The sequence below is a fragment of the Solanum verrucosum genome, unplaced genomic scaffold (assembly GCF_900185275.1).
Source record: "Solanum verrucosum unplaced genomic scaffold, falcon-dt-bn FXZP01000142.1, whole genome shotgun sequence".
NCBI lineage: Eukaryota > Viridiplantae > Streptophyta > Magnoliopsida > Solanales > Solanaceae > Solanum > Solanum verrucosum.
Genome location: NW_026020259.1, coordinates 1,489,861 through 1,501,300, shown reverse-complemented (window position 1 = coordinate 1,501,300; position 11,440 = coordinate 1,489,861). Strand labels below are relative to the sequence as shown.

Genomic DNA, 11,440 nt, shown 5'->3' with positions numbered 1-11,440 from the left:
CCTAATTGAACTTGTTTAAGTAGTACACCCTCTATTTCATATTAACTGAATTTGTGAGGTATTGCCTACATATTAAGAAAAATATTTAAGTACATAATTTAAACCATATTTTTTTGCCATTGTCTTTTGTAAAATCAAAAATATAATTTGTAAGTAGTGTAATTCATCTCCTAGAAAATTGTAACGACTTGTTTCCGTCGTTATAAAAAAGCCAATGGGAAAAGAATTTGGGCCAGAAAACTTTTGAGTAGTGACTTGGAAATTTCTAGCCTAGATTAGATTTGGACGAAATCTGAGTCAGGTGAGGTCTAGGGAGATTTGGTAATGAATGAGGAGTTTAATTATGAATTTGATCACATGAGTGGATAGCCAAGATGTTAAGGATCCCGTACGGCTTTACGGAATCGAATTCGGGCGAGTAGAACTCCTGAAACTGATCTTAGCGTGAAAGGGTAGTTTTAGAACGTCAAGATTTGAAGGTGTGTTGCGAAATGGGAGCTTGGAACTCAAATTCTGACTTTCTGTCTCCGTGCAAGCCATTGGGGCGGAGTTAGTTCTGCCAGGGCGTCGGGGCCGCTGTGGCGGGACAGTCGCGACTTAAATCGGAAAAAAAATCTCAAAAACGTTATTTTCTGCAAAACTTCGTTCTTTAGAGCTAAGGGAAGACCCAGGGAAGTTTCTTGACAGTTTTCCACGATTTTCTAGCGCTAGAGGTAAGATTACTACTCCCCTAATCCATTTTTCGATCCGTAAAACTTAGAATCTTGGGTGATTATCGTTAGGGGAGGGTTTTGGCCTGAAGTTAATGGTGGGAAAAATCCTAATTAAACATTAGGATCTTGGGTTGGGCCATGGATTGATATTTTGATTATTATTCGGGTAAATTAGGTCTTGTTTATTGATCCTTGCGTTAAATTACTTTTTTTTATGGGCCAAATAGGCCCAAATTTATTTATTAAGTATTAGAAGTACCAAAGGCCCAAATTTGTTTGTACTATTTGAGCTTCGATATTCTTCAATAACAACTTTCAAGGGATAAATGTCTGAAGTATGCTCTATTCTTGCTAACCTTCACTGTAATATGGTGAACAATCCGCTCTGGACACATTATGTTAGGGCTCGAGTTGTGGTTCATATTGTGGACGACATTTTGGGTAATAAATTTTGATCAAGTAAATATTTTATTTAACAAATGATAATTGGATTATTTGAGTAAAAAAATTTGACCCAATGAATAATTGGTCTAAATTTTATGAAAAAATTACTGAAATACAGTCTTACGTTTTCCTTATTTCTAATATTCCCTTCTATTTCTAAAAACCTCTAAAATCCCTTATTTCTCTCCTAATTCTAAATTATTTTATAATGTATCCGAGCTAGTTTTTAATGTATCTGAGCTACATATTATGTATCCGATTTGTTTTACTTTTTCAGGGATTAATGTAATTACAAACTAAATAGGGATAGAGTGTAATTTCATATTAAAACTATGTGATTCCTAAAATTTATACAAATTTTATTTTATTTTATTCATCAAAACCAAAATGAGTCCGGAGAGGATTAAGAAAAGAAACTAGAAAATTGGGAGGATGAGAATTAACAAGTTAATAAGTCCTATTTTACTCTTTCTTATTGGATTGATTGATAGTCTGTTTGGTCAAGTTTCTAAAAGTTTGATTGTATATCACAATTTGCTAAAGTAAGTGTGTTGGTGCATATATCATATTTTATGATAAATTACAGTTGAAAAATAAAAGGACAAAAATGAATAAATAATATTTAGATTAGGTGCGGATATTTCGCTCTCTCTAAGGAAATTCAGCCCTTTGCAATATAATCTACATCGATCAAACAATATATCTTTTGACTTATCACCTCCAAAATACAACAGTCCAACAACGTCGTACAAAACAACAACTCCAGATTAATTGAAGAAGAGTCCAAAACTCCACCATTAGAACACCTTCCTTCAATATAATAATTCTCTCCTTTGAGTAGTGAATAATTAGTTGGTGACTTAAAATATTTTTCTTTCTTTCAACTCTTTCTTTCACTACATTCTACAATATTTCCCCATAATTTTCATCTTTTTTCATGTTTTTCACAAAAAAAAAAACCACAAACAAATGTCAAGAATATAAATAGACATATTATAGAATATGGGGTTGGTGGCCAATTAGTGATAGATCATGGCAAGAGTAGTTACATGACTTGAACTAAAAAGTAATGATTACATTCTTGCCAATTTATATCCACTAATATATACATTTAGGGCATGTTTGACCATGCGATATGGTATCATGATATGAATTATGATATGATATCATAATATGAATTATGATATGATATCATAATATGAATTATGATATGATATCATAATATAGAATTATGAGATGAATTTGAAGTTTTGTTTGGACATGCGATATGAAATTTTTGTGTTGTATATTTTCTCATAAACATAAGAATCTCATAAGTTGTAAAATTATTAAAATAGTCCGAATTATTTATTCAATCTTACCAAATAAACAAAAAATTATAAAATCGCATAATAAATTATTACAAAACTATTTGTTCTCCACTTAAGTAACCGTTTCATCAAACTTTAATTCAATAACAAAAATTGAACATAAATTGTAGTGTACTAGTCTTTAATATAATCCTCCCACATAGTACAGATAATTTTCTCACGATGAACTTGCATTTCTCGATCAAGTGACCGAGAAGACGAACCAACATTGTTACTTTGAGTTGTAATAAATACAAAACGGTAGTGTTGGAGTAAATGAAGAGAACAAATTTATTACTCAATAATCGGTTGGTATGAGTTAAAGTGACTATATGTTGGTGAGAATAATAAATTATATAAAGTAATGATGTTATTATAAATTTTATTTATATATGAAATAAATGGTTAGTAGATATAAATGTGGGGTTGTTTTAACAAAATATAAGCCTATGGATCAATTGTTGTATTAAAAATATCTCAAATCATGATATCGAATTCTCATATCATGGTTTTTGGAGAATATGGAATCACATCTCATGATATGGAATCATGAGATGGAATCAGCATAAAATAACATGTCCAAACGCTGATTCTATCTCACGATTCCATATCGTGATATGGTATCGCATGGTCAAACACCTACTTAATATTTCAATTTAATATGAAAATACATCAAGACCAACAAAAAAAATTCAAATTTCAAATTTGATCACATAGAGTATCCAAGTTTTCGTAAGTTGGTTGGTATAGTAGATGATACTATAACATCTTTTAACTCTTTTGGATAGTGGCGGATTCAAATTTCGAAGTTATGGTGCTACACCTATCTTTATCGTAAAATCAACACAATGTAATCACAATAATAATTGTTAACATCTTCTTAGTCGAACTTATCATCGTATCTAATTGCAATTTACAATATCTCTTATGTAATTTACGAGCTATTCCACGTACATATTCAAAAATTAACGTTTACGAGCGGTTCCAGAAGAGTGTTTCCACCTAATACACATCCAAGAAATATTCATCAATGCAATTAAATTACTCGTGGAAGAAAAGTAAATATCCAACAATATAACTACCTAGTCAATATAATGGAATGGTTGATAGGTGAATGAGGTCATTACTTATTAGAGAAGATACATTAATTTATTAATAGAGAGAAAATACTGTTTTGGGTTAAAAGCAAACAAGGATATGTAAAGTCTTTTAGAAATGGCCATGCATTGGACCTTTGACCAAATCTAATTAATAAAATAGTAAGTAGTACTAGTATATATATTGTTTCCTATATATTTTCAAGTTTTGACCACACATTTAATAAATGTCATCACTGCAAATCTAACAGAAAGTCGGTTGATAACATTCTATTGGGACCCCATACTTTATGCTATCAAGACTCTTCAAAACCACCTCCACATATATCCCTATTTAATACTACTATATATATTATATTCCCTTCGGATATTTATCGTTTGGTAAAGTGTATTAAAATTTTTTTCATGATTTAGCTTATATTGTTTTTATCTTGTTTGGTGTGTCTTTTCAATTTATGTATAAACTAAAACAAGCATTAGTTATATTCTCTATTCAGTATTAAGGTCGATATGTATAACCAATGCATACAAATTTATGATATTAGTAATGTAAAGAGCTTTAATACATGGTTAAAAACATTGTTGTCCTTCAAAATATTTTTCAAATCATTTTTACTATATTTGTGAGGGGTATTTTTTAAACAAATATATATTTTTTAAATTATGCAATGCATATTATTTTTAATACACCAAATGAAATACTAATACATATGAAATAATCTTAATACAGCCAACACAAACATAACTAATACCAACGTTACTAATATGAGTATTACTAATATACTATATTATATTCATCATTCGTACACCCTTCCAAACGATTCCTTTTCAAGTGTTTTACACATCCTTTAAAAAGATAAGTATTACTTTTAACCTAAAAACATTTATCTAAATGATAATTGTTAAACATTTTACTTAATTAAGATGAATGAATTTTTATATGTGACAAGAAATATGCGTATTTAAGAAATGTAAAATAATATACACATTTCTTAATGTTAATTTTAGCAATTTAACAAATAAATAAAAAACAACAAAACCCCCGGCTAACTCGATTTTATATAATGGATTGACTCATCCCCTCATTGACACTCTTAATATGTGGGTTTTGTCAAAATTAATAATTTTATTTCAAATTTTTTATTCATATTAAAAAAATATATTATATACATATTATTTACTTAATAACTTAAAAAATTGAAATATCAAACTTATAAAATTTAAATTTTAAATTTGTCTTTATTGATACGTCATATATAAGACAGTTTAGTTTGACTTGGTTTATAACATCTTTTATATTAATAACGTATGATTATTTCCGTTATTGGACTCACGATTATCTCATTAGTTTGTTTGCTCTTTTATAAAGAAAAATCGAGGCAGCTACTTCGAAAAACACAAACAAAATTAAACGTCCACAATTTGGCCTTTGAGAAAAAAAAGAAAAAAGACCAAGCATGTTACGTTATGCATTGTTATTTGTATGTATGTGTCATGTGAAATGTTTTGGAAGTCTTCTAATTATTTGCTTAATTCATCAACATAGCACATATATATTTGAGCGGTAAAGTCAGAATTTTTATTGAATAATTTCAAAATATGAAAATTGGAGTCAAGACGAATCAAAATTTCTATATTATTATACATAAATAAATATTTTTTTACTAATTATATATATAATGTAATTTTTTGAACAAAAGCTATCGATAATTAAATTCGTGGCCTTCTAGCTTCCTTGACCCCTCACCATATAGATTTTTGTTGATGCATGAACGAAGATGAAACTCCAAGCTAGATTGTTATCTTTACCATATATATAACAATAACATATTATTCAATATAATTTCATAAGTAGGATCTTAGGAGGATAATATGTATATAGAGACCTTATCCCTACATTTGTGGGTAGAGATGATTCTTTGATAGATCGACAACTCAACTAAGTACAATCAAAGCTGCATGAAAAAGAAAATAATGACTAAAAATACATAATAAATTAATAAAACAAATGAAATAATACATAGTAATTTAAAAAAAAAAAGGAGAATAAGATAAATACTATGCAGTTACTTTAATCCTCAACCTCCATATCATTTTATTTAGAATCACGTCCACTATTAGAATATTATCTTTATTTGTTTTATATTATAACGTTTAGAAAACCAAATTAATATTTGATGTAGCTAGCTAGGAGGAAAAATCATCACAGGAGAAAGAAATCAAATTGGTTAGTTCAAGTGTATAGTTATATTTGGGACCAAAGCAAACTAAATATTATAAAAGTTGGCCTTTTCTTTTGTTACATATGAACACAAAATATTAAATTCAAATTCCTCATCTATATATGTACAAACATTCATCAGGAAGTTTCTACATTAGCAACGTGGTACATAAAAAAAGTAAACAGGAAAAATTAAAGAATCACACTTTCCATGGGGGAAATATATGGCAATTTTCATCCAATGTATGTCGTTCACTTGTAATTTTTTTTAAAAAAATGTGTTATTTATATTGTTGAATATAAAATAGATAATAACACGTGAATATGATTTTATATTATAAAAATTGCTTACATCGACAATGATACGAAGTCATATAGCGAGAGGGGGAAAAGAGTGTACAAATTTAAAATTCTTTTATTATCGATAAAGATTAAAGTTATTACGTTACGACTTACCAACAAAGAACAAAAATAAAGAGTAATAAGTTCTATTGTTCTAACTTAAATAAAATTTATATACAAAATAAATGAAGAGAGCTTAAAAAGTAAACTAACAATTTTTATTTAATATAAATAAACAATTTAGCATAAACTAATTGAAGATGACTAATAAATTATACTTTTACAATGATAATTCAGCAAAAATAATATAAGATTTTACTTAGTAGAATTTTTTTATCTTTGGAATGAAATTACATGCAGAATAATTTATTTTGAAGTTAAATAAATAATTTAAAAACCATAGTAGATTATATATATATAGTTTTCTTTAGGAAGGGGCAGAAGGATGGTGGAACAATATTAGAGAGCACTAGAGAATGTGATACAGTGGATGAGGCTGCTTTTCTTTTAATTAGAAGTCTTGGATTCGAGCCTTGAGTAAGAAAAATCTTAGTACATAGGGAGCGCTTCCCTCCAAATGAGCTCTACACGATGTGAATCTGAATTAATCAGGCTCCAATCAGGTACCGATAACAATAAAGAGAGAAAATGTGAAAATTTTAAGTGGAGAACAAAAGAAATTATTATATTAAATTTATTCACGTGCTTAAGGAAAGTGAGGAACACCTTCTTTCCCATTTCTACATTAAAAAAAATGGCTTACTATACACATTTTGAATAATGTTGAAATATCAAAGTGAAATAAGGCTAAATTGAAAAATGGTGTCAAATAATTAGTTGTGTATGTATTTGGCTTTTTTCAATCTTTACAAATAACTAATATGGATGATAAATAAGAAAAACTTAGAAAAATAAAAGATTATCTAAAAATAACTAAAACTCTGAGATTTCCCTATGAAAGAGATACATGCATTGCATCACAATCAATTTCCCTTATAACATAATTAAAATATCTATGTCATTGAATATTAAATTGATTGTCCTATATTTACCAGAGTGATAAATACTTTTTTATTCTTAATCAGAAGTAAGTATGGAGTGACCTTTATTAAGAAACACTTTAACCCCTGATATGAGACTTTTCAACACGAATTCAAATTTAGTCAGACCCCAATATAAGTACCAGACATCAAAAATAAATACATGAACCACCACAATCAATTTTCTTGTTTTTTTATTTCTTCATTCTTTGAAAAGAAAGAAATAATAGGAGTATTATAAGAATATATAGCAGAAATGGGTAACTACAATGAACTAAGATGCACAATCAATGCTCTTAGGAATTAGGAAAGTACTTGGTCATTTAAAATTTGTTCATACATACTCTACAACAAACATAGAAAGATAATAAAGACTTGATCCCCTCATCATAAATGCATCATTATTAAATTAAAATTGACAATAATAACTAAACGACTTCATTTGAAGTTCTATGCTAGAATTTCTATGAAAATAAATCGCATACACCAAATTACTTATCAAGTCCAATGAACCCTTTATATTATACTCTCTATGTCTTAATAATTTATATAACATAATTTCATTTTTAATCAGTCCAAAAAAACATCACTTTTTATAGTTACAAATAATTTAATTCTAAACTTTTTTTTACAACCCTTAATGAATTAATTATTTATAACCACACAAATAGTCAAAAATATTAAAATTTGTGGTGACAATACTTTTTGATCATTTGTGTGTGGTCAAAGTCAAACAACGTCTCATAAATTGAAATATATGAAATAATAGTCTTGATGAATATAATTCCATGTATTTTAAATCCTTATTTTTACATTATTGCAATCTTTATACAGCTCAAAGCGGTGATTTGAAAAGAAAAAAAACCACATAGTACTAGCTAGGATAGACCTACCTAGATATATATAATCAATTTAATTTGTCAACCACCACCTTAGCTTCCTAAATATAAATGGTCTCCATCGAGTAGCTAATGACCTAATGCTCATAGTGCACCATTAGTGTCTACAAAACACATACACACCTACTAACGAAGTCAAAATTTTCACTAAAGAAATTTAAAATATGAAAAAATAAACACACAAAAAAGTTGAAAAGGGTTCGACATCTACTACATACATTAAATAAATAGTAATTTTAACCATATATAAATAGTGTAATTTTCTGCCAACCCTTCGACGTCGACCCTATCTAGCTCTGCCCCTGTGGCCTGTGTTCACATATTATATAGTAATTTTAATCTTATATAAATAGTGTAATTTTCTATTAACTACAGATGAACCTCTCGATCCTATCTAGCAATTACAATAATAATACAAAAACATGGCAAATTTAAAAGATGGACAATCATTATAAGTATCACCAAGACAGGTTAGCACCATGAAAAAGGTGTAACAGAATCCTCTTATAACTCCAAACTTTGACTTTCTATTAACGCGTTCTACCAGCTAATATATATAATGCCTATATATTTCACATGGTAAATAAGTTTACACCATAGTATTCCATTCATCCACGTATGAAAAAAAAAAACTTCTACTATTCCATAAAAAAACAAAGACCATTATATTGGAATTATATATATAATTCCCCCTATATATACCTTGAACAAATAATGTGACATCAAGACATGTAAATTCTATACATTGATGGTATAACGAATATTTACATAACCAGATTACTTATAACGTAAATATAAAATGAAAAAAACTCATAAAATGATACATAACTTGCTATAATATATAAGATTAATTTTACACATAGATTGTTCAAACATAAAAAAGTAATTAAGTTGCTTTGCACACTAGAATAATATAATGACTAAGAAATGCAAGATAAAGATAAAAGCTCAAAAGCACATAAAGATCAAGAAAGTGAGAAATTTTATAACTTACAAACTAAATAAAAGAAGAGACATGAATTGCATGGAACTAACACTTAGTTTGTTTTTTTCACTACAAGAAGATAGCACCAAAGACAAACTTCTTATCAAAAGGCTTCTTGTTTTCTAACTATATCCCCAAGAGCATCATCAGCCAAAATTTAATCAAGATGATAAAAAGAGTTAGTCTAATCTCCTAGCTAGCTAATATTCCACTTTCTTTATACCCTAAAATACATAAATCAAACCTCTCTATAACAGTATCAAGAACATATGATAATACTCATAACATAACGATATGAAAAAAACTTGATTGTTATAATGAAATACTGTTATAGATGATGACTGTTTTAGAAAGGTCTGATGATACGTACACCCCTACATGTTGTGATCTTCTCTTCTAAGCTTGTTCAAAAGAGTTGTGATAAGTGCATCCCTCTTCTCAGCTCTAGCTTCTTCTCTCATCCTTCTTTGTTCTTCCCTTTCTCTCCATCTTGTTTCCATCATTAGCCTCTCATTCTCTAAAGCCTCCATTGTTTGTCTCCATTCCATCTCTTTTATTCTTCTCTCTTCTTCTTTTGCTTCATAAGCTTTTAACCATTGCATTTCCATTACCATTTGTTGCTTCATGAAATCATCCAAAATCTCCTTTAAACTACTCACTAAATTATTATTACCACCACTTGAATTACCAACAATAATATTTCCCTTAACCTTTCTTTTCTTCTTGCCAACTTTTTCTCCATCACTATCATCATTCTCTTCCTCTTCATCAGAAGAAATAGCCTTCTTCTTCGACCCGCTAGCTCCTCCTCCTCCTCCTCCACCACCACCTTCTGCCTCTATCCATAGCATTCTTTGCATCCTAGCTGCAAAAATTGCTTGCAACTCATTGTAAAATGGAAATTGTTGTCTTAGAGCTTCAGGTTCAAGTGTCTCACATCCCTATAAAAAAATGAGTATAATTGAAATGCATAAAGTAAACATAACTACTTAATTCTACTAACAAACTTAACAACATCAAGGTCAAGATACTTAGCTTGTAGAGACGGTTCTAGAATTTAAACTTGAATAGTTCAATCTTTGATATTTTAGTCTCAAAATATTGCTTTTATAAAAAAAATTATGGATTCATAATTTAATGTTTGTTGAAACTCAAGTATTTTTTGTATTAAGTTTTGTATAGATTGCAGAGACATTCTAGAACTTAACTTTTGTTGAAACTTAAGTATTTTTTACATAGATATTTAGTTTTGTATATAGTTGAATATAAGGTGCATCTGGTCCTTCTAGCAAGTGACTTTCTAGGAAAGAAACTTGATAAAAGCTAGAAGGAACAAGTCTATTCTTTTTTCATTTGCTTTTTAATAAATTTTGTTTATTCAAGAATATTATTAAAATTCTATATAGTATAAAATTAAAACATGTATTATATGTACCTTATAGCGTGTAACAAGATTTTTCCATTTGCATTTACACTGTTCCGGGCTACGATTATAACCTTTTTCTTTCATCTTTGTTGCTATGACTTCCCATAGAAGCTTATTCCTTTTTGTTTCCATGAAAGTTTGATCCAACTCCGCTCGAATCATCAAGAAATCTCTTGTTTCTTGAATACTCCATTGAGGGAATCTATCCCCTCCGCCTCCTGAAAATAATAAGGTGTCATGCGATAGCTAACAAAGCAAACCTCAAAAGACGATAAATTGTCAGAAGAAAAAAATATATATATGTACCAATATTAACACCTCCACTTGTTGTATCGATATTCACACTTTGATGACTAAATTGATGTTGTTGTTGTTGTTGAAGATGATGTTGATGTTGATGGTGATGAAGATGAGGATCCATATAATAATTATAACCCTAGATTTATTATTTTTATTATTATTGTTTTATAAAAAAGTATGTTTATGTGTGTTTGGACTTTGGTTGAAGTTGAAGTTTTGAGAGATGGTTTTTGTTAAGAAAATGGAGAGGAAAAAGATTTGGGGAGAGAGAAGAAGAAAGGTTTTATATGTAGAAAAAGAAATTGAACAAGGGGTTTTGTATATGGTCCTATGTGTGAAAATAAGGTGTGAATTTAATTTGTCAAAGAAAAAGAATGAATATATTTCTATGGTCTTATGTGTCAAAAGTGAACCTTGTGTATTTTGAGTTCCTCTTCCATCACAAGAATTTAAAAAGAAAAAGGGAAAAATGTGAATCAAATCTTCCTTTTTCCAATTCATTCTCTTTTATTTTCCATCCGTTTTTAATTGTCCGTTATATTAAACACAGATATCTTCTTTTATTTATTTAGTTTTAAAAATTAAAAAATAATTTATCACTCAATTCCATATTAACACTTATTA

General features: G+C 28.6%; 1 protein-coding gene across 1 annotated transcript; it reads right to left on the bottom strand.

Annotated features, from left to right (window-relative positions):
* Positions 1 to 9,409: 9,409 nt before the first annotated feature.
* Positions 9,410 to 11,121, bottom strand: LOC125833410 (trihelix transcription factor GT-3b). The gene is made up of 3 exons (XM_049512557.1): positions 10,823 to 11,121; positions 10,526 to 10,734; positions 9,410 to 10,031 (listed from the first exon to the last, which is right to left on the bottom strand). Exons 1-3 carry the CDS (start codon positions 10,935 to 10,937, stop codon positions 9,465 to 9,467), a joined length of 891 nt encoding a protein of 296 aa, XP_049368514.1. The 5' UTR covers positions 10,938 to 11,121; the 3' UTR covers positions 9,410 to 9,464.
* Between the last annotated feature and the right edge of the window lie 319 nt (positions 11,122 to 11,440).

Excerpts from the sequence above, each read along its gene's own strand:
- LOC125833410 (XM_049512557.1), bottom strand. The coding sequence starts at position 10,937 with ATGGATCCTCATCTTCATCACCATCAACATCAACATCATCTTCAACAA. Across the intron at positions 10,735-10,822 it reads AAGTGGAGGTGTTAATATTG|GAGGCGGAGGGGATAGATTC; the intron begins GTACATATATAT and ends TATTATTTTCAG. Across the intron at positions 10,032-10,525 it reads ATCTTGTTACACGCTATAAG|GGATGTGAGACACTTGAACC; the intron begins GTACATATAATA and ends ATTTTTTTATAG.